At 37.3% G+C, this 24,984-nt stretch overlaps 1 protein-coding gene across 1 annotated transcript in view; it reads left to right on the top strand.

The window, feature by feature from the left end:
* The window catches only part of LOC113072475 (glutamate receptor ionotropic, delta-1-like), a 389,481-nt gene that overhangs the window by 178,536 nt on the left and 185,961 nt on the right, over positions 1-24,984 (top strand). Inside the window, 1 exon segment of the mRNA XM_026245462.1 lies at positions 18,586-18,870. Coding sequence (XP_026101247.1) covers positions 18,586-18,870 — 285 coding nt within the window.

The raw sequence follows: 24,984 nt of genomic DNA, 5'->3' as shown, positions 1-24,984 counted from the left end.
ACAGCATGAGTTCCTGAAGTGGACACTCTTTTGTTGTCAAACAGCAGCAGCACATAAAACCCATAGTGGAACTCGTAGTGTAGCTGAAGTAAATGATGATGTCGTATGATGTCGTTAATCACCAGTGTTTACGTGATGGCTGTGGTGAAGTATACATTGAAGGGATTTCTATGACTCAAGTACCAGCCTGCTGTGATCATTGAGGACACTGTTGAAGGTGAAATGACTTCTCCTACTGTATGGACACTGCATGTGTGAGGATGTGTTTGAGAAGTATCTTCTGCATTATTTTGAGCACCTTGTTGTCAATGGCACAGAAGCTCTTTCTGCTGTCCCACTCATATTGCCATGGATGTGGGCACATGTAATGAATTCAAGTAACAAAGACTATCTTGAGCTGCTGGGGAAAGATTGTGTTCAGCCCTAAACACCAAATCTTGCCCTGTCTTTCCAGTGATAAGAGGTGCCTGACAGGATAGATCCAGGTATTTTTAGGTTCTGGTCTGGGTTTGCTTCAGAACCCTAACATTTAAATGGAATGAGAGGGAATTGGTACTATAGGATGGAAATAATAATCGTGTATTATTTGATCGATAGCCAGTCTCCTTGCACTGGCTACTGATTGTGGCTGGCATCAAGTTCAAGAGATTGATGCTTGCATATAGAACAGCCACAGGCTCAGCAACCGCCTACTTCCAATCACTATAACGAATCTACATCCCCTCCAGAAGTCTGAGATCCGCTAGTGAGTGACGCTTCATGGTACCATCACAGAGAGACTCAAAATCACTTTTCGGAACATTCTCATTCACTATTCCTGGCAGGTGGAATGATCTTTCCACTCCTATCTGGAATGCTGAATCCCTGACAATTTGCAAGCGACAGCTGAAAACTCTTCTCTTTCAAAACTACTTGGCTTCATTGTAAAAATAATAATAATAAAAAATACCTTTCTCTTTCTATATTCCTTCTTTTTCTAGTTTGTACTTATTTGACCAATTGTCTAGAACTTGGTATTACAAGCATTTCCTTTGTCTGTTTGCCTCTTTAAGAAGGATCAATTTATGTATCTTCCAGTTGTAAGTCGCTTGGATAAAAGCGTCTGCAAAATAACTAAATTATTTACCCTATAAAACTTTCTAAGGACTCTAAACTGATCAACAAAATCAAAACTTTGCTGAAAATTCGGTTGCACACAATATATGCATACCTTCTGTTATTTATTAATTTATTTATATATTTCAAGTAAAGGGCCTTAATTAAAAAAATAATAATAATAATAATAATATTCTACATACAGCCCATAGTACACTTGTTCCTTAGCTGTGCAGTTTCACAGATTTTTATAAAGTAACTGTAAGAATAATTTGTTTATTTTTAGGGATATTTCAAGATGAACACTAATGGACTGAAGCAATTTAGGTTTACTTAATTGTTCATATATATATATATATATTTATATATATATATATATATATATATATTTTTTTTTTTTTCAGAAAAAACATGTTAACATCTGAGTATTACAAGATATGCAAGGCTTTTGAGGAACATTTATTTGTCCATCTCTCAATCACCATGTTTTGCCTTACACAATTGCCTTATACAGAAATGTGATTATAAAACTAAGCGTATAAATATCTTAAATATCTTAGACTTATTATTTGGAGACAAAGAGTGGCATTTATATTAGTCATAGTTATAGTAGCATTTAAATTGTCTGATATATTGTTCTCATGGTTTTATATTATACACATCATAATTTCATCTTTTTTCCTTTTTTTTCTTTTTTTTTTGCCATTTACATATGAGAAACTGAATATGTACTGTATATGGTCTCTGGATAAAAATGTTTTGTTTTCCTCCTCAGGTATGAGCTTCATATTGTCCTACATCATACTATCCAGACTTTACAGGGTTAAACATCACTTCTTAGACTCAAAGAAATACATCTCTGCCTGTTGGTGCATCTATTTCTAGTATGACTTTCCTCATCACCACTCAATCTGTCTTCAGGATTCAGTGGACATTAGACCTTTGGCAGATCACTGGATTGATAATGAAAGACAGAAAATGGAGATTGCATTCACACAAAGGACACAGTAATTATGCATGGAAGGCTGCTGCCTGAAGTTTATTCCTTGATATTCAATCCCAATGCATCAACACGTAGGGTGACCAGATGAGATTGGCTTAAACTCGGGATGGGGGGGGGGGGGGGGTTTGATGTCTGCGGTCTTGGGTGACGGTATGGGGGACTTATGATATTAGACTTCGTTAGTCTGCCACAAAAAACAACAACATGAACTCAAATGTCATTGTAAAAAAAAAAAAAAAATGACTGTGGGTAAATCAGACATTTCTGTAATGCTAACGCTAATAAGCTTAAACGAAAATAACGGAATAATTGTGCAGCAACTTGCGCCCTCTTTATCGAGCTTTAAAACAAAAATGGGACAAAAATGTTGTATTGTCTTTGTGCATAGATTAATTAGATCAATGAATATCTAAAATCATGCCTAGCCGCAGTATTTTTTTAGAACTTAGAAAAAAGATGCTACCCAATAACAACTCAACATTTTGTTTTAGTATAATTTTCGGGAAAATTTGATTCGGGACAACAGTTTCGATTTCTGGACTTAAATGTACCTGGCTAAATGTACAACACAGTAGCATTCAGTATATATATATATATATATATATATATATATATATATATATATATATATATATATATATATATATATATATATCAACACCTTTGTTTTAGTGACATAGGAAAACATTGTTTAAAACTTATTAATCATAAGATAACTCCCTGCATTAAGACATTTTCACAGCACTCAAAAATAAACACAGCACTCAAGCAACAAAAATAACACCTTATGTTCATTCCTATGTCTGTCTTTACATGATACACTAAGGAGACTTCCACATCATGACCTCTTCATAATGAAGAAGAAAAAAATAAATATTAGTAAGAGTTTTATTGTGGTGCTCAGGAAGTTATCTTAACAAATGTCACAAGCTGCCAAAACAGGCACTTATTCTAAGCAGCATTTTGTAGATGAATTTTAAATGTATATATAAATAAAAAATAAATATATATGTATGAAAAGGTGAAAGTGACGTGACATATAGCTAAGTATGGTGACCCATACTCAGAATTCGTGCTCTGCTATTAACCCATCCAAAGTGCACACACACACACAGCAGTGAACACACACACTAGGGCAGGGACAACGCGGCGAGGTCATCAATCCAGGGTTTTTTTTTTTTTCAATCCAGGGGTTTATAACCAATCCAGGGGTTTTTCTGGATTGATCTTTTTTTTTTTGGCGGCTGTCAAAGCCTTATTTGATCGGTGAGTGATGTAGAATAGAATGACTGCTGCGCCTGACAGGGCGCGTACGAGAGAGAGCCCCAGCTGCACGCACACTCACTGTCTTCAAACAACACGAGCGCTTCTTTCTTGCTCTCTCTCTCCCTTGTGCATATTAATCAAAATCATTAAACACGATAGAAAAAGGGCGAAACACCAAAGTTTCACGCACGCTCGCGCACTCACAGTCTTCAAACTACACGAGCGCTGTCTTTGGTGCGGAACACCAAAGTTTCACGTGGAGCATTCAGAGATTTTTTTTTCTCCATGACAGGCTGCTGGCTCCCACTGTTAATTTTATTTATTTATTTATTTTATTTTTTTGGGGGGGGGGAAGCACTCTCTGTATTAGCTTAAAGCCCTCAAGTTTACATTGGTTTACTGTATTCTTTCAATTGCTCTAAACAAGTATTTTGGGTGACCTTTTTTATTGAATGTTAGACATCAAGTTGTTGTTATTTTCATCTGAAAGAAAAACTTTTTCAGTAAGCTAGGCTCTATGTGTTCAGTAAGCTTGTTTCAGTAAGCTATGTGTTTTCAAGGCTTCAAGGTTTTATTGAATGCTATCTCTATACAAGTGCAAAGTAATGCATTCTTAGTCAGTCTTTTATTTTGTAATTTTAAGAGCAATAAACATATATTGCAATGTTAAGGAATTCATGTTTTTTTCATTCAGATATGTAAATCAACATGTATAAATTGTTAGTAGTCAATTAATTGGGAGATAATTGAAATCGAATCGGTCTGGAAAAATTAATCGTTAGATTAAACGATGCATCGAAAAAAATAATCGCTAGATTAATCGTTTAAAAAATAATCATTTATCCCAGCCCTAACACTCACACACACACACACACACACACTGTGAACACACACCCGGAGCAGTGGGCAGCCATTTATGCTGCTGCGCCCGGGGAGCAGTTGGGGGTTCAGTGCCTTGGTCAAGGGCACCTCAGTCATGGTATTGAAGGTGAGAGAGAGCACTGTACATGCACTCCCCCCACCCACAATTCCTGCTAGCCCGAGACTCGAACTCACAACCCTTCTATTGCGAGTCCGACTCTCTAACCATTAGGCCACAACTTCCCAAATGCCTGTGTTATTATAACTGCTAATTAATATTACAGCAGAATTTAATGGAAATCTGCATTTTATTATCATCATTCAGAGTCCCTCTTGTACTAGAGTTCTAATGTAGAAAGTCAAAGTCACTTTTATTTATATAGCGCTTTAAACAAAATACATTGCGTCAAAGCAACTGAACAACATTCATTAGGAAAACAGTGTCTCAATAATGCAAAATGATAGTTAAAGGCAGTTCATCATTGAATTCAGTTATGCCATCTCTGTTCAGTTAAATAGTGTCTGTGCATTTATTTGCAATCAAGTCAACGATATCTATCAACGATGCTATATAAATAAACTTGCCTTTCCTTGCCTTGCCTTGCCTTAAGCACCATATTTTTTGGATACAAAGTGTACGCTCATTTCTAGCTGCATTAAAATACATTTTCATTAAAGGATTTACTGTAGCAGATCACAGCACAAATATTTTGACATTATTTAACTTGGTGTTATTTAATAATGAAAGTGGTGATTATGATCGTCTGATCTTTGAGAAGAACAACATTGCTGTTTCCACTGGCCGACACCAGATCCAAAATCTGGGCCATTGTTAATGACCCCATTACTCTGCTTTGATAGTTTCTATGGGTCTGATGTACTGTAGCAATGGTGACATAGTTGTTTATCCAAGCAAATGGACACATTGAACCTAGGGTGTAATCAATTTCCTCCGAGACCCTGACCAAAGACAGCAGAATAGAAAGTCAAGAATATATATATATATACATGTTTTGAAGCTTTTCAAACGAATTATAAAAGCATTACCGTAAGCAGCACTGCATCAACACATAGTATGTTTTGATCACAGTTGGGCACTTTTATGGAATAATCAATTTATGTCTAGTCTGTTTGCTAAAATGAAACTGCTTCTACCCCTCATCTCAAATGTTTCGAGGCAATGAATCCTGAACATTGTTATTAAAAATTCAATTTCACTAAACTCTATTAGTGAATTTTGCATTACCTGTTCACCCCTACCTGCATATATAAGCCTCTTGGGTCTGTTGTGATTTAATTTATTTCCCAAAGATATCAAACTTGAATTAACTTGTGCACAGTGCCTCAGAGGACATCTCTATACTGTATACTGAATATTGATTTGACCAGGTTGTTACACACATGTAGAGTAACCCCACAGAAGCTCTGGAAACCCATGAGCTTTATAACAGTCTTAGACTTTGAATCAGTTCTACTGGGTGTAGCAGCGACATATTGTACTGTGTATCTTTCCTACTCTGGAAGCGTTGAAGCTGCATATTACCTCAGAATGTTGAGTAATCATTGACCAGCCAGCTGTGAATTTGATGCTAGACTTTTGCAAAAAATAAAATGGGAAACTTTGTTTTTATAAAAGAAATAAGCACTGGCATAAAAAAGTGATTTTACACATGATAGGCCTTGCTAAGTAATTAAGGCTCCTGGCATCAATGTCTAATGAGAAAAAGGCCTTACATATGAGTTGAATATGGGCAGGTATAGTCAACAGAGGAAGTGTCTTTCAGTCCTGTAGAAGAGCACTATCTCTATTCTGAGTTTGTTTTCTGATACTCCCTGACCTCTTTCCGCTCTTATCAGACTAGCCAGTCTGAATGTGGCCTTTTTAAAATCTGCCCTTGTGTCCTCACTAATGTAGCTTCTATAAAGAGCCAAAGCATGTATCTGCCATAGCAAATAGCAATAGTGGCAGGACTTTACATTGGTACACTCCTTGATATATGTTCATGTCTTTCCACCGTAACTCTTACAGTTTCTTACTAACTTTAAGACATACAAGGAAATCATAGCTGCACTTCTGGGACTGTTCAGTATCTAGTTTTGACGAAAATGTAAGGTAGCATCACATGTGTCCTTGGTGGAGAAGTCATTTCCAGAATACACTCAAGCAATCTCATTAGCTACAATATGTTTACATGCACACAATTAATCTGTTTGTTATCAGACTGATGGCTCAGTCGGATTAAAGGTCAGAGAGATCAGAGACCACCTCCTTGGCTGTGACAGGACAGGTGGAGAACTCGGAGATATCCTCAATGGACGTGACAGGACAGGCAGGATATTCAAAGGTGGCCTCCTTGGCTATGACAGGACAGACTGAGTATTAAATGAATACACAATTAAAGGGAGATCACTGTGGTCAAGACTGGAAGGACAAAGAGCTCATTGGTTGGTACCAGCACAGGACAGAGTTCTGAGACTTGAGGGGGCTCTGGAGCAGATTAATCGAGAGGAGCATGTTCTGGAGTGGACTCATGGACTGGAAGGAGTTCACTGACTGAAGAGCAGTATGTGGCCCAAACACATACTTCCCTACAAAGGCAAAAGTTAAACTGTCAAAGTTTGCCAAGTGATTGCAGAACATTCTGACGAGTGAGTTGCACTGTGTGTGTACCACCGAGGACTTGAACGAGCATGATGCGTAACGTTTCTTTATAACTAGCAAAACATAGGCTACTGGAGATATGCTTATAAATAATTTTATTAAAAAGCCATAAAAAATATTGGTAGGGTTAGTGTGAGGACAAGTTGACATGTAATTGCAAAGTCACTTATACAGTAGTCAGCAGAAAGTCTGGGAGACCATGACAATAAAGAGTAAGCAGATATTAAGCAAACAGTCTTCTAATACTCTGCTGAGAGTTAGTAGACATGTAGGTGCAACAATACTTATTGTCATGAGAATGTTCAGAAAGAGAATCATCAAAATGAAATGTTACCAACTTTTTAAATTAATGTTTTGAAATGTGTTGACACAAATTACTTTATTTGAATGTTTCATTAATACAACATGGCACTGAGTTGTTAGAAAATAAATGTGTTTTGACGTCAGGAGCGATGAATTGGCTTTTTGAACCGGTACAATGAGCCGAACTGTCCGAAAGAACCGAAATGGACATGACATGAACTTTGCATCACTAGTATCCAGGAGGGCTGATAACTCTAACATAGCACCCATGATGGATGGATACTCTAGCATAGCATCGGTGACAACTGGAGACTCTGACGTGGTGGCCATGTTGGGTGGAGGCTCTGGCATTTATATGTACAGCTCCCCGGGCACCGCAGCATAAATGGCTGCCCACTGCTCAGTTTGTATGCGTCCACTGCTGTGTGTGCACTTTGGATGGGTTAAATGCAGCCATACTTGACTGTATGTCACTGCACTTTCACCTTTTCATATATATATATATATATATATATATATATATATATATATATATATATATATATATATATATATATATATATACTGTGTATGTATAGTAAAACCTCTTCAAGTTTCTCTAGTAGATTATTTTCAGCTTGTTCCATTAGAAGAATAAAATCACAGTGTGTGCTTTTACTTCAACTGTGTGCTTCAACTGTGGCCATGTGTGCCTTTGATTTGGATTTGCAGGTGTTGCCGCACCCTCTTCCACTGCCCACACCAACTGAAGAAACTCAACAGGGTAGATGCCATATCCTCTCAGAGACCAGCATGATGTTTCATCTCAGCATCATATTAGCATGAAGAGCTTTCTTTTCACACGGCCATTCTCTCTCGCTGCAATCAGAGTGGTGGCAACTGTTCCGTGAAGGGGATTTGAATATTAGAGACAGAAATAAGTGCAAGAAAAGAGGGAAACAAATTGAAAAAAGGAGTCTTTTTATTTGCTGTGTCTGTGTATCAGCATCAGTAATACTTACCGCCGTGGAGTTGTCTTAGTGTAATGAAGTTGGAATATTTAGAAGGATTTACTTAAAATTAAGGCAATAAAATGCCAAAAGTAAAAAAAAAAAAAAAAAAAAAATTAGATAGTCCAATTTATCTTTTTCTTCTACTCAACTTTCTGTTAACAAGCTTGGATACAGCACTCTGTGAACAGCCAGCTTTTTGGCAATGAATGTTTGCAGCTTACCCTCCTTTTGCAGGGTGTCAATGATTGTCTTCTTGACAACTGTCAGATCAGCAGTCTTCCGCATGAGTGTAGCCTAGTGAACCAAACTGAGAGACCATTTTGAAGCCTCAGGAAACCTTTACACGGATGTCACCATATTCTAATTTGTTGAGAGTGAATTGGTGGGTTTTTGTTAACTGTGAGCCAAAATCATCACAATTAAAAATAACCAAAGTGTGATGAAATAACAAGAGGATTCAAGGTAATAATAAATGAAAGTCAGAATAATGACACAGGTCGGGGACAAACAATCAGGTGGTGGTGAAGCAGGGACGAGATGGCGATCCGGTGGTGGTGCGGTGAAGAGCGTGTAGAGAAACCCAGGAACTGTGGAACATCCAGACGACACAAGGAACTGACGAAATCCAGGAGACACGAAGAACTGACGAATTGCAGACGGAGAACTGGGCTGACAAGACACGAGAACAGCACGCACACCAAGGAACAACCACAGCGATCTGACAACATGAGATGGAAATTACTGGCATATAAAGGGAGGTGAAATCAACGACAGCTGGTGACACTAATCAAAACAACGAGTAACCACACGCACACATTTACACTCAGGCAAACACCTCAGTGACTACGTTTACATGCAGCCAATAACCCGTTCAAAACCAGTATATTATCAATAACCCGGTCGCGCACGGCCATGTAAACACCAGCAAAAACCCGGATATGCTCATATCCCAGGTATTTAAAAACCGAGATATTATACCTGGGGTACCCCTTTTCTAACCCGAATATTTGGTCTTGTAAACGCGTTTCGGCATATCCCCATCAAAATGTGTGTTCTGCGCATGTTCTAATCGCAAGGAATCTTGGTCTTTTGAGTTTTTGGATACAGGAAGAAGAATCGGAAATGACGCATATTGCGTCTTACGTCCAGACGCTAACCGTCCGTCGCCGTTTACATCGGGATATTGGCGACTGATTACACATTCCATGTATACAGGAGTAACTCTCTCTGCTCACGCATGTAAACGGGTTATCCCGAATGTTTCAGAAACCCAAATAGTGACCTTAACCCGACCATAACCCGAATTTTAACAGCTTGTAAACGTAGTCACTGTGAGACAACCGATTCATGAACCGTGACACAAAGACTTAAACTACTTCAGTCTGTGTGCACTGAATTTCTTTAATACACGAGTTTCACAATTTGAGTTGAATTACTAAAATAAATTAACTTTTCCACAGGATTCTAATTTATTTAAATGCACCTGTATGAGCGTTGTGTATCGCACTGTGAAAACATAAAACCAAGTATGCATTTGTGATCAGAGAAACGACAAACAACAAGCTCTAACAGTTACTCTACACTGCTCAAAACTCATATTTGAACCATTAGTGGCATGGGCGGTGTTATGCAAATCTTCCCACATCGAAACTTAGACGTGGGGGAATGTTAGAATGAGCTATTTTAGGTAGGAGTGGTTGACTCTTAACTTTTATAAAGAATGTTTTTGGATTCGAGACTTGAGTATTTGAAACTTTACAGATCTTTTTGTATGCACCAAGAGCTTGTAACACTCCAAAGAGAAAGGAAAATTTTCAATTGCATCATATGACCCCTTTAAAGATGAGACAGACAAAATTGTGAGTTGGTCTACAGCTTTAGAGGAGCTCATCCATCTCTAACTTGAAGGCAAAAAATATTTTCACTCCTTGCAATACATAATTTTCCTCTGCTCAGTACATATACCATGTGACTAAACTAAACATTTCTTCATGCTCCCTTTTTGCCTCTTCCTGCCCAAACAGCAAGCATATGTCATTCTCCTTGGACTGTTTAGCTCTTCAAATTGTTCTACATTTTTCAAATAGCTGCTGTCATATTGATGGAGCACTTTGCTAGTCCACTGAACAGATGCATTTAATGAGTTTGCAGAACTTAAGCACACAGACTGATATGGATTCTCAATGCATCATTTTAAAGACCCAAACTCGAATATACTTCACAAAATATTTTATTAAATAATCCTCTTAAAATGAAAGTTGTTGGTTTGGATTCATTACAATTACTACAAACAAAACTGTAACATGGTGCCTCATGTTTGCATAGATTTCTTCATACAAGAGTTTGTATGCATACAAAAGATAGATTTTGCTTATGCACAGAAGTTTTCTAATTAATAAAAGCAAACTTAAAACCTCACAGCATTTTAATTTGCTAAATATTGTGTTTATATTTTTATCCAAGGTTAGGCTTTTATTTATTATAATTTATTTTTTGAAGAAAGAAGTAAAGCTTGTCATCCCAACTCGCTCATTCTGCAGTTGCTTAAATGTCGCATGAGCTAGGCTCCTGGGGATCCAATGTTAAGGTCAAGGCTATAGAGAGTGAGCAGTCAGTTTTTCTTTCTCACTTGCTTTGCACTGTACCACATACAGTGTATGAATGTATGTATGCATTTATTTATTTCTTTATTGTGGTGTTTGCATGCAAGGTGTTGAATTCAAGACCAATAGCTTGCAATATTTATGTTACTATCTACTCCTGATTTGGACTCTAAGGAGTCCAGTCATGGACAGCACCTCACTTGCCTATTCAAGGAGATTAGACCGGTAATAGATTTTGGGGCTTCTAAATACCAAACATTCGGCATGTGCAGTCGGTCACTTCATGGCTGATTATTCTGTGTCATTTCCACAACAAAAGTTCAGATGTGCATTTTGGATCAACATTTTACTTGTTCATCCTCCGCGCTACTGTGCGATGTACAGGCCAAATCAGAGCACAATGTCAGACTTTTTAAGCTTATCTGCCTTTTTCTGTCATTTGCTTTGTGTTCCATGTTTTGGATGACAAATGTTAATTGGAATGGATACATTTTCTCACTTGTGCTCCACACAATAACGCCTTTGGAGCTAACATGACTACAGGCCATTGAGCCTGTAATGAATATCTGCCTTTTATCGCTTTCATTTGAGATTCTGCTCTATGAGTTTTGACGTGTTTCAGACAACAACAGTTTGCAGTTTACTCGGTTACACATCATACAACAAAGCCTTTGGAATACAGGAGCACTGCCCACATCATTTCAACATACTCCCCATGATGGTTGCTAAGAGACTCAGCCTTTTGTGACACCAAAGAAGAACAATGTTTTATGCAAGATAGCGGGGTTTGCTTTTAGGGGCAAAGCTTATCATATCTTAATTAATGAAATTAATGAAAGAATTTCTGTCAGTCAAACTAAACTTATGCATGATGGGAGCACATTTCCACTGCTTATGTCCTTTTCCTTTGCTTCTGACTCAGTTCAGGGCGGGGCAAAACATTCCCGCAGGTTTGTTTCACTGAGACTTTTGGGTCTCATGGCAGTGCTTGCAACTTCATAAAACATGCTCACATCATGAAAAAATGCACATAATCATTTACTTGTAGTCAACAGTTGCACCTCAAAAGCTACTGAATGTACTTCAATCAGTCTACTGAGCTTAATAATTTATAAATATGAAATAAATCTGAGAACAATACAATCATCTTACTGTGCATTGTAACTTTTTCTCTAATCTGAATAAAATGAATAAATAAATAAAATAAAATAATGCATTGGAGCTATGTGTAAGGTGTTTTGCTATTTAAAGCACATGATGAAGGAATATTATCCAAAAATAATATTTTAATAACAAATCTACAAGGGATACACATGACAGAATTGCAATAGCAATGTACCACACACTATGCTAAAGCAAATAACTGGCAGAGAACTGAATGGAACAGGGAATATAAGTCCTGGGTGAAGAAAAAAGACACACCTGAAATGAATACATCACCATAGAAATAAATTAGGAATCATAGAAAACTTGGACAACAGAACTACACAGGGCAGGTGAACAGGAAAAAAGAAACATAACAAAAAATCCATAGCCGTAACACTAAGTTGATTTTTAAAGTTTGATTTTTAGTGGCATTACAGTCTTGCACTTAATGAGCTTTCAGTGTTGTTCAGTATTTGTTACGTCAATAGTCTCTGCAAGTTGATTATCTGCCATGATTTCTTCTCTAGCTTGTGCCTCAAAATGGCATTTCAATATCTCTCCAGTAAGCACAGAGTTTCTCTGAGAGGCATCAATCTATTGATCAGAATTTTATTATATTTTTCTTTCTTTTTCCTCCATGTGGTTAGAGAGGTTTGTGTTTTACACAAAAAAATTAAAAAAAATAAAAAAAGTCTCTTAAAGTTGTTTTTCAAGAATCACAGAACAGCACGGAATTCAAATTTACCATGTTTACTTTTTTAAATACGCCTTCCCTGATCATATTGTGCTCAATGCATCAGTGCATGTTATTCCAAAAAAAAAAAAAAAATGGATAAATAAATGAATGTTAGTCTCTGTAATCTTTCATGAATCTAATAACTTTGCCTCTAAAATTACTTAAACTTTCAGTCAAAGCTACAAATCCCTCTTAGTTTTCAGTCCTTTCTGTCCTCCTTTCTGGTATCGAATGGCCATTTTCATGGTCCAATGAATTCCAAATGTATTCAAATCAATTTTTTTCCTCATTTAATATTATATTTTATGTAAGACTTAATTTTCTAAGGCAAAATGGGTTTTGAATTGTGTTTTAGGGAACAGAAACTGAATGTTTCATCTTCATTTTTAAGTTTAATAATATAATTACAAAGATGACAACCAGTCTATGCTTGAAAAGCTTTCAACCTTTAAGTCTTTAAAAAATGCAACACTATAAAGCCAAAGTTTTGGAGTTACCAGTTAGCAGAGAAGGAATATACACCACCAACAATATTGGAACTATTGCAGTAATACATTAAATGGCAGTCTAGACAACTGATTAGACTAATTGAAGTTTGAGCTGTTAGCTGGGTCTCAGCCTCAAGGACCACATTGCTTTTGAGACCAACAATATAAGACTAACATTTCAGACATAATGATTTCTCAACTCTTTTAAAAGTTTGTGCACATGCTATGTGTATGATTGTATGATTGTATGAGACTTGTTATTTTGCTGTACAAATAATTATTCTATAATATACAGAAATACCTGGGTATTATACCATTACAATATTTTGATTAAATAAGAGTGATATATTTTGATCTAAGCACCTTTGATCTGTGCTCCCTTTCCCCATATTGCTTTGCTGAGGTCAAGGATAATTTCTTTTATGTATGGTGACCCTCGTTCCTTAAAGGATGGAACGGAGACGTGACGTCGGATGACCGACAAATTGAGATCTAACTTAGAGAGACCAATTCATTTTGAGTATAAACTAAAGGTGGTACAGAAACTATGAGGATGGGACATGACGTCCCTGCTCCCTTCTTCAGGGAACGATGGTTACCATATATGTAACCGAGACATTCCTTTAAAGTCAGTCAATCTCGACATCACGTCAGATGACAGACAAATTGGGATCCCTACCAAAGGGCCTTAGTTACTGCCCCTTCCAGTGTCCTTTGGAAGTGTCCTGCACCCTTATTTTCTGGTGCTGACCAGGGCTTACCATAAGATGACCAGCTACTGCTGCTATGGCACTACCCACTCATTAGGAATTGATAAAACTGGGAAAACGTACCTGTTCCACTTGGAACAGGGATGCTGTGGAGGTTTCAGATAGACATATGAAAATCCGTTTAGGTGCAAATTAAAAATTGGAGGTGATTGTAACCCTCTTTGAAAAGGCAGAGGTCTGCTGGGGAAACACAGGCTCTGAGGCTATACCAATGAATTTTACACATATGAGATCCACTTAAGTTTCTACAATATGGAACCCAGCCCTTTACTGGTTCTCACAAATTCATTGAGTGAGGGCCTGGCACCAGATGTTCCACGGAGGAGGAGTTCAAAATGTTCTGCTGCATGGACTCTCTGGAGCAGTTTTTAGCAAGCTGACCCCAAGTTAGGGCCTCTCAATGCTTCTACCCAGGAGAACACCGGAGGATACCGGCTCCGCAGGAAAGCTATAGAATCTAGCGAACGTGTTGGGGGTCACCCAGCCCACAGCTCTACACATATCTGCCAGCAAGTTCTAGTTGAGTGAGCTCGTAACCTGGGCAGGGCACACCCGGTGCCTGATAAGCCAGGGTGATGGCATTCACTATCCAGTGAGCAATCCTCTGCTTGGAGACAGCATTTCCCTTCTGCCGGCCTCTGTGACAGACATAGAGGTGGTCTGAGATCCTGGAGCTTTGTGTCCAGTCTGCATATGGAAATGAATCAACAAACAGAACTAACAATTATTGCTAAATGTGTGACTGAATCATATAATAACTTAATTAATAATATTGATAGTTCATCGTCTAGCTGACTACGTCTTGTATTATTATTATTATTATTTTTATTTTTTCAAAAATCCTGTCAAATGTGCACAAACCACTAGCTACTACTAAATATTGTAGAAACATAATTTTCTGTAAAGTTGCTTTGTAACGATTTGTTTTGTAAAAAGCGCTATACAAATAAACTTGAATTGAATTGAATTGAATATGGGACAGAGCAAAGCTAAGGCTGGGTCCTGGGGCAGTGTTTGCAGGCTCACCACCTGATCCCTGAAGGTAGTAGTGGGAACTTGGGCACATAGCCGGACCGGGGCCTCAGGGTTACCTGGGAGTCAGCTTGCCAAAACTCTAGGTGCTATTTGTCAACCAAAAATGCATGCATGTCCCCTACCCTCTTGATGGAGGTCAATTCAAGCAGGAGCAAATTTTTTATTCACAGGAACTTTAGCTCAACTGCCTGCAACGGTTCAAAAGATTCAGATCCCAAGAGGGTATAGAGGGGCGCCATGGAGGATGTAACCTTCTTGCCCCCCTAAGGTACCTGATGAACAGGTCATGCTTCCCTAGTGACTTCCCTTCTACAGGGTCATAGTTAACAGCAATCACAGTGACATAGTCTTTGAGAGTCGAGGGAGACAGCCTTCGCTCCAACCCTTGTTGCAAAAAGAACAGCACGAATCTGACAGCATCTTCTGGGGTCTTCCAGGTGAGAAATGCACCACTCAACGAACAGGTTCAACTTCAATGTGTAAGCATAAAGCGTCTCGTGAACAGTGCTCTGACCGAAGGGATGGTGTCAAATACCTCTTTGGGTAGGTCACCTAAAACCTCTGTGTCCCATCCAGGGACCCGATGTGAAGTTTCCAGAGGTTTGGAAGTGGTTTGCCACAGCATACCCTGTCACTGAGTTAGTAGATACTTCCTCAGAGGAATTGGTCAAGGGGCTATCACAGGAAGCATTATTTCTGGAAACCAAGTCTGGGTGGGTCAATAAGGCGCCACTAAAAAGACCTGCTCCTCGTCCTTCCTGACCTTGCACAGTGTCTGTGCTAGAAGGCTCACCGGAGTAATGCATACTTGTGCAGGCACAACGGCCAGCTGTGTGCCAGTGCGTCCATGTCAAGTGTTCCCTCGGTCACGGAGTAAATCAACTGGCAGTGAGAAGTTTCTGGAGAGGAAAGCAGGTCTACCTGAGTGGCTCCAAAACAACTCCAAATCAGCTGGTCCGTCTAAAGGTTGAATTCTCCAAGATTGGTCTCAACCCACTGCCTTGAGGACGAACCACTGGAGAAGTTTCTGGCAGTGTAATGTACCCTAGTGAGCTCATCATCCACCTCCAGGAAGAAAGACACCAGAGTGGAGCCCTGAGAACCAGCTTGCGCCACTCCGAGAAACCAATCGTCCAGGCTTTAGGGTTTGGTGGAGGATTCCACTCGAGCCCAACACTCTCGGTAGCCCAGGAAAGCATAGCCATCATTTCTGGATTTGCATCCATCACCAGAGAACGGCAGTTCCACCAAATCATCCTCCCCAGAAAAGTCTGGCTCACCCTCCAATGCAGCAATCAACATCTGATTATTGGGGAGTGCACCGAAAGATACAAGTGGTATCCCTCTGGAGGTTCCAGCCTGTTCTCTCAGGGGCACCACTGGCTGTGAAATGAATTGGTCTCTCTGAGCTAGATCCCAATTCGTCGGTCATCTGTCGTGACGTTAAGAGTTTCCGACTGAAAGGAATGCTTACTGAACTACTGTATGCTTCATACTAGACAGTGACCTAAAGCTGAACAAGCTAATTTATTCAACTGCCAGTGCTAACTTTTACCATCTGCGAATATTAGCAAAAGTTAAACCCTTCCTAACCAGGAAGAGTTTTGAGATTGTCATCCATGCTTTCATTTCTTTGCGACTTGACTATTGTAACTCGCTATATTATGGGCTGCATGTCTCATCTGTACCTTGTCTGCAGCTTGTCCAAAATTTGTCTGCTCATTTGTTCACAGGCAGTAGCAGAAGGAATTGCATCACGCCTATCTTGCAGTCATTGCACTGGTTACTGATTAATTATCGCATTCGATTAAAAATTCTGCTATTCTTCTACAAAGCTCTAAACAACCTTGCTCCTCCATGTCTCTCTTAGTTGATTATTGTACACAATCCAGCTAGATAACTCGGATCACAGACTAAGTATCAGCTTTTGGTTCCTAGACCTAGATTGAAATGTTGGGGTGACAGAGCCTTTGCTGTTGCTATGGAAAATTTTGCCATTATCCATCATAATAGATTATTCTGTGTCTGAGTTGAAAAGTCTTTTAAAAATGTAGCTTTTTTTTCAATGTTTCGTGTCTATGGTTTTCTAATGACATGATTATTCTATTGTGTGATTGGGTCAATGTAGCTGTGTACAGCACTTTGGTAAACAAACTCAGGTTGTTTTAAAGTGCTTTATAAATACATTGAGCATTGAATTCCAAAGAGGCTAGATGCTTTTTTTCTAGATACTTTTTTTCTTCTTGTTTCTTGGCATGGCTACCGTAGCTGAATAAAATTAATACAATGCACATATTTAATTTCAGATGCCAAAACAACTGTTTAGGGCTGCATTTTGCTGTTGTTGTTGTTTATTATTATTATTATTATTATTATTATTATTATTATTATTATTATTATTATTATTATTATTATTAATAATTATGTGTTATCAATAAAAAAATATATATTTATTTATTTTTTGTGACTGATCTCACTTTTTTAAAGAAGAAGAAAGAAAAAAAACTCATTTGGCTTCGATTAATACAAAGGCAGACAATGAGTATGTCCTTTTATAATGTGTCTTTAAGTTATTAAGCATTGAAACCATGTTGAAGTAGTGTCATCAGAAAAAAAAAAATAATAATAATAATTACTAGTTGAATTAAGTGGCTTTAAGATTGCTGCAAAAATAGAAAATGGGGCTTCTTCATAATCAGCACAAAGACAATTCTGCCTATGGTTGGTTCTTATGACTAAAATTGAATATTTTCTATCACACTAACAGTATTGATCAGAACAAAGTTATTTTTGCTGTAAAGTCAAATATGAATAATATGAATTACTGCATGTTAAATAACCATTTGGTTAAATTAAAAACCAGTTTACACATTAAAGGTATATCATCTCAATTGTATATTTTCTCTTTTATTTGGAGCTTAATGGAATTAAATGAAAATATCTGAAAATATGCTGTATATTTCTGAAGCAATTTGCAACGTTGCTTGGCCATAATTTTGTGCTAGTACAAAATCTTCACTGACTTACATATTTCTACCTTTACACTTCCCAGTTCAACTTATGCTTGGTTTAGATTTCTAGGTCCTCCATTTAAAATGCTTTTAGCCAGAAACAAAATGTGTTTGCTGGAGCTGGCAATAACATAACCAAATAATTTCTAAAGCCAAGCTTTAGAGAATAGACCTCTTACTCACTTAATGACACAGAGAGTCATTAAAAATAAATTAACAACTTTTTCAAAAATATTGTCTGCCCATGCTTGCCCTCTTTTATACAAAATAAAGAAATACATAATAAACAAACAAACAAATAAATAAATAAGTGGGTAAAAATTCGTTAACTGCTCTTCACTGGATATTATGCTTTTTTAGGCAATAAAGGGAAGGTAGGCACTCTACAGGAATTGCCACAGATTGTATTTATTTATTTATTTATCTGTTTTGTTATTTATCTGTTTCTTACACTTTGTTATACACTATATTCTAACATCCATGCTGTATTTCAACTGCTTTAATAGCAGATCCTTATTATTGTTTTGATGTCATTGTTTCTGCTAAGACAATTATTTGGCTCTTGGTAAACCACCCAAACTCATCAGTTGTTCCTCTTTTCTGTCATTTTGCAGCATGTGAACTGATGACACAGGGGATCCTGGCCTTGGTCACATCTACAGGCTGTGCCTCAGCCAGTGCTCTGCAGTCCCTGACAGATGCCATGCACATACCACACCTTTACATCCAGCGTAACGCTGAAGGATCACCTCGCACCGCATGCCAACTCAATCCAAGCCCTGATGGAGAGCGATACACCCTTGCAGCACGACCGCCTGTCCGTCTAAGTGATGTCATGTTGACGTTAGTTGGTGAACTGCGTTGGCAGAAGTTCATTGTCTTCTATGACAGTGACTATGGTGAGTGATTGATGCAATCCTGCTTTTGAGAGAGAAAAAAAAAGAGAACACTTAATATTGAGTATTTGTTGTGGTGTGATTCCATGTGATAATTAGTGATTTGGTTAAAGCTGTGTTCACACTAAACAGTGATTAATTCATGGAGTCTCGGAGCTTTTCGTTTTTGTAGTAGCATTGCTTTGCTGCTCAGTTGCATAAATATTTAGTTTGTGTTCATTTATTTATTACCGTTGTTGCTATTATTAATATTCATTTTCAGTTTGGGCTGGTTAATCAATTTGCACATATTACAGTAAATGGTAACACTACAAAAAGTTTACAATAAATACAAAACATTTACAAAAAAAATAATAAATAATAATAATTATTATTATTATTTATATTAATCTTAACTTTTACTCTATATTGATTATGCATTGTTCATTGATAATTATTTATACTATGTACTTTATACAGTATGAGTATTTTCGTATCAGCATTAGAAGCAGCGAGCATGATGCATGTACGCGCACAACACAAACACACACACACATGTGTATAATTAACCTTACCCATAATTAATTTATAGTGCTGTTTGCTGAATAATTTAATAATTATAGTACAGTGATTTTATTTATTGATTATTTTTTTTAAATTAGAGTTTTATATTAAATTCAGAGCAAATTAAAGGCAGTACAATAAATACTACTATGTACATATGGTTTACAATCAAAATAATACTTTTTTCATATATATATATATATATATATATATATATATATATATATATATATATATATATATATAGCATAAATAAATACATTTTTCATGACATTTACCTGTTTTCGGCCAACATCATGATTCTGAATTAGCATGCAGTGTGCTCTTGAAGCATTATAGATTGACCTGTAATGGGCTCCACACAGGTGCAGCATGAAGAACTGGTTCAGATGACTGCTTTACAAACCTTGATTTTACTTCACATCCATGAAATAGTGGCAATGAGAGAGTAAGATATTTTAGAACTAATCCATTCAGAACAGCTGCACAGGTCTGAACTTTACAAAGAAATGCTTGTATGTGGAACACAGATTCAAAAATGCTATTTGTTTGAGGCTTTGATCATACGAATTTAGCGTTGAAGTGGAGGAAAATTACAAGGAACTCATTTTGTTCCTCAAGTGTCCACGGGTGGTCAGTACAATGAAATGAGAATGGCACGTAAAACATGTAAACACTTCTTTAGTGAAATAACTTCTAGTTACAAGATTAACAAACCATTTTTTATTTTTTTTTCAGACATTTTTCAGACTGGGCAATACTTTTGAATTACTTTTCCACCCTTCATCTAAACAGGTATTTGAGGTAACATTCAGTTTTGATAGTTCATTTCATTTCACTTTTATTTGTACAGTATATTGCTTTTCACGATACAAGTTGTTGCAAAGCAGCACAGAAAATTTAAGGTTCTACATTATATTTAGGAGTAAGTGGTTACTATGGCAAAGTGATGTCCATAGGGCAGAAATTTACAGTAGAAATCAATGATTATATGTTGCAATCAAACTTATAGCAAAACTTGATAGTTTTGTGTGTTGGTTCAGGATTGCTGTCATCTGAGGTCCTCTGAGGGGTTGGCATCATCTCTTTTCAGCAGTGCAGTCATCTCAGATTTTTGTAAGGAATGCTCATCCCATGGCAGAAATGGAGAAGCAAATAGAGAAAAATTTGCGTAACTGCTGTTCAAATCAAGCAAAAAAGAATAATGTGTTCGAACCAAGCAAAGAATAATAATGTGTACTTGATCAGATATAACTGAAGTACAAGGTTATGAGATAGTTTCCCTGAATGTTTTGGTTTAATCTAGTGGTGGGCCATTATCGGCATTAAAGTGCTGTGTTAACGGGAGACTCTTATCGGGCAATAAAAAAATACAAATAAATCAATGTTAATCTATTCTCAAAGTTGGATTGAGAGCTGGGTCTATACTAGGCGAGTTATGATGACTTTCATCTTGATATTTTAGCGCAGATGTATACCTAGCCGAATCTGTAGGGGGCGAGAACGAGTCTTTAAACCTGTGTTTATGGCTATTCTGAAATTATCACATCAAACGTGACGTGCTAACATGGATGATGAAGCTAAAAATTTATTTAATTTTTTTTTTTTTTTTTTTAAAGAAGCTTCCCAATGGAAACCTCGACAAAGACGCACGCCGGTTTCACACATAATCCGTCTGCAGTGTGTATGCAGTCCGTGTTCATTTCGTATGTGGTGCTGAAGCAGCACGGACTCATACTCATTATGCTTTCACACAGGACGCGTTTGCAGTCCGCTTCTCGGTACGTAATCATCGCTGCACTGCTGCAGATGCAACGCTCCTGGAATGCACTGACAGACCGCAACTGCGTGAACGCTGGAATCTTGACATGGGTGCGTAAAAAAAAAAAATACGAAACGCATACGCACTGCAGACGGATTATGTGTAAAACAGGTGTAAGACCTTGTGCAATGTGAAATTCGTTTACAGCTTTCTCAAGCAGTTTGTGATGCATTTTGGAAACAGGAGATGAGCCCCTGGTCTAATGCACCACCTGGCTTGAGAAACCTGTTCTCAAAGACTTAACGTTACTTTTAGTATAATTATTATATATAGAATTATTATTATATTATTGTTGCTTTCGTTGAAATAATCAAAAGATGGTCACAAGATAAATATTTAGATTTTTTCCCCAGTAGTCTGTTTTATTCAAACAATTATGAATTTATTTATTTGTTTTTATGTTTTATTTTCGCATTTAGATACAGAAGAACTTTGCCTGTTGAATATTAAAAACATATATAAAAAAGTATCTCTATGATCTCTATGTCAGCCATGCAAATCAACTGTTCCTGCTCATCTCCAGACTGGATCTCTTCTCTCCACTTTCCCTAATTGCAGATTCAATAATACGATCTGTCAGCATTAATATTTTTATACTTAGATTATTCTAGGGGATCAAACTGTATCACCGTGTGTCCCAACCAGACGTGACGCAACATGATAAAAAGTATCTTTTCCATGTGTTTTTTGTCCTAAAAACAATAAGCAACACAAAACTCTGTTTTAGAAATGATTTTTATTTTCTGCGACATCGTGGCAGGAACAACATACAAAATATGACAGTGGTAATCTTAGGTAATGATTATGTGCTTTATTCAGTGTTAAAATCGTCTAGTAGAGTTGGGGTACTCGAACTTGGACTCGAGTCCAATTTTGAATGAACTCGGACTTGTCACGCACTCGGGTGAATTTGTACTCGGACTTGACACGGACTTGAACATTTTGGACTCTGAAAATATTCAGAGTACAGTCGAGTCCGCGTCATGTGTAACAATAAAACCAGCATAAAATTGAGATGATAAATTAATGAATGTCTCCCCTTCTGTCATTTTACTTCACCAAACCGGCAGCAGCAGTAGCATATCATCTCATGCTTGCAGACGAAACACACGCACCACTCACTGGATATCAATGTGGATTAGTGATGGGAAGTTCGATTTTTTTCCGCGAACCGGTTCTTTCGGACGGTTTGATTCAATAAACCGGTTGAAAAAAAAACAGTTCACCGGTTCTTTTACGCTCGACGTAATGACTGGCATTGGCGATGATGTTATGGCGTCAAGTCTATCAAACATTCAAATATATAAAGTCACTAACCATAACTTCAGTCAGTTAAAAACCTCATAATCATGAAAAGTTTACAATTAAGTTTTGTAACAACACACCCAAATACAGTAACTGCAATAATGTGCATACGAGGATTTAAGTCTTGAAAATATAAAGTAAATTAGGTGTCATCAGCGCAGAAACCATGATCCACTTACTATACATAATCCATTATTTGTTATTAAATGAACTTACGTTTCGTCAGATTGCCCTTCATTCAAGCCCTTGGTTTACCCGCATTCATAACATTAGCACAGAATCAGAATCAATCACCAAAAGAATCAGTTCGGTTCAGATGCGCTGTGAGTCAGTTGGCTTCATGCTGAATCACGAATGCGCAGTATCATCAGCTCCTCAGTTCTCGAATCAGACGCGTCCGAAAGAAACAGTTTTCTGGTTCAGTTTACTGATGATCCGAAAACCGATACAACCGGTTCTTGACTCGAAAACGAGAATCGCTCTAACCGGCACATGCTGTTCAGTATCATCAGCTGCTCTACTCGTGTTCAAGTTCTGTTTACTACAAACTCAATTTGTGAATCTGTCATCATTAACTATAAATACAGTACAGATATTTCATAAATCATCCATTATTCAGATTAAACATGGAGTCTTTAGAGTCTTAATTATTGTCCAACTTCCCTGAAAACCCCTTTGGCCCATACATAATCTACAATATACAGATTAGAAACATGTATCTAATATCTAAAAAAATAATAATAATAATAAAAAAAAAAAAAAAAAAAAAAAAAAATATATATATATATATATATATATATATATATATATATATATATATATATATATATATATAGTTATTTTATCACACTTTCCGATGTTTAACAAAATACTTGAAAAATTACACGCATGCGCAGTATCATCAGTCCATCGGTTCTTAAATCTGACGCGTCCGAAAGAAACGGTTTTCGGTTCAGTGTACTGGTGATCCGAAAACCAATGCAACCGAGTACCAAAGACAGCAGCAGCAACCATGGTTTAATCCTGCATTGCAGGATTTGCAATACCAGAATTGACCAAACAAGCAATGCAACTTTATGAGGCAAGTTCTCCAAGACAACAAGAAATTCATAATGTCATCATTAAGGATCTCCTCATTGGCTGCACTTTACCTCTGTCAAATGTGGGGGAGAGGCATTAAATAATTGAAATGTCAGCTTTAACTGGAGGACAATATAGTGTGATACAATAATAAATCAGGATCATTTGTATTTTCATGCACTTGTAATACAATAAAACCTTTGAAACCTTTTTTGATAGGAAACTAGTTCTGTTGACATAAAATAAAAATGTTCAATGGCAATGACTAGATGTAACAGTGGTATTTTTTTATTACATTTTTATATTGCCATTGGTTTAATGCAGTGTTCGAACTATACCGTGTCCTCTGGGGGAGCCCACTTTTTTTTTGGGGGGGGGGGGTGTATGCACTTGCGTGTGCCTCAAATAAGGACAGCTACAAGTGAATGCACTATTATTAGATTTTATCGACACGAGTGCCTCAAAAAACTTACAATGACTTACAAAGATACATAACCGCTACAACTGTATGCATTACTTATATATATATATATATATATATATATATATATATATATATATATATATATATATATATATATATATATATATATATACTTTATCAACACAAGTTGATAGGTCAAACAGCAAACAAACAGCCACCCACAAAAAGCCTGTATATATATTTTTTCGCAACTTGTTCTGAGCAGCGCTGCTTATTTCCCCATTAATCCACTCCTCAAACAAGTGCGTGCCAGGTAACTTTTCAGACAGAAGAAGGTTTTTTGCATCCCTACAAGAGATGCTCCTCAAGCTTCCATCCTTAAAAAACAGCCATGTATATCGGTTCTTACAGTCTCTCCACTGCTGGCTGTTCCAGTTTAACGGGAGAGAGGACTCGGAGCAAGAGGGGTTAGGATAGTGACCGGTGTAGCAGTCGATTCTGTTCCCCTTTACGCAAACATACTACAATTCTTGCGTAGTTGCCGAGTTACTATACGTACGATCAGAACTAGCGTGCACAAGAAGCATGACTGGATTTACGCCAAGTCAAATAGTTAAAAATACCGTCCTAAATCCTAAACTTGAAAATACATTTAAGACGAGAGGTTTTTCAACTTGAAATGTAAAAACATAAGACAAAAATAACGGAACAACTGCAAGATGAATAAGAAAATAGAGTGTGAGAATAATTTTACTATGTTGCATAGTTTGATTAACTATATGGCTGGGTTTATTACACGGACCTGGCAACCCGAGAGGAAACAGACATTTAGAGGGGAACAGAATCGACTGCTACACCGGCCTCTAAATAGCTATTACTACAGCCAGAGATACTTTTCTTCAGCTTCTTGGTTGTCACAGTGGGCGCGCGGCGGGAGGTCTAA

This window comes from Carassius auratus, unplaced genomic scaffold, assembly GCF_003368295.1.
Source record: "Carassius auratus strain Wakin unplaced genomic scaffold, ASM336829v1 scaf_tig00009130, whole genome shotgun sequence".
Classification (NCBI taxonomy): Eukaryota; Metazoa; Chordata; class Actinopteri; order Cypriniformes; family Cyprinidae; genus Carassius; species Carassius auratus.
This window is presented reverse-complemented; position numbering and strand designations above follow the sequence as displayed.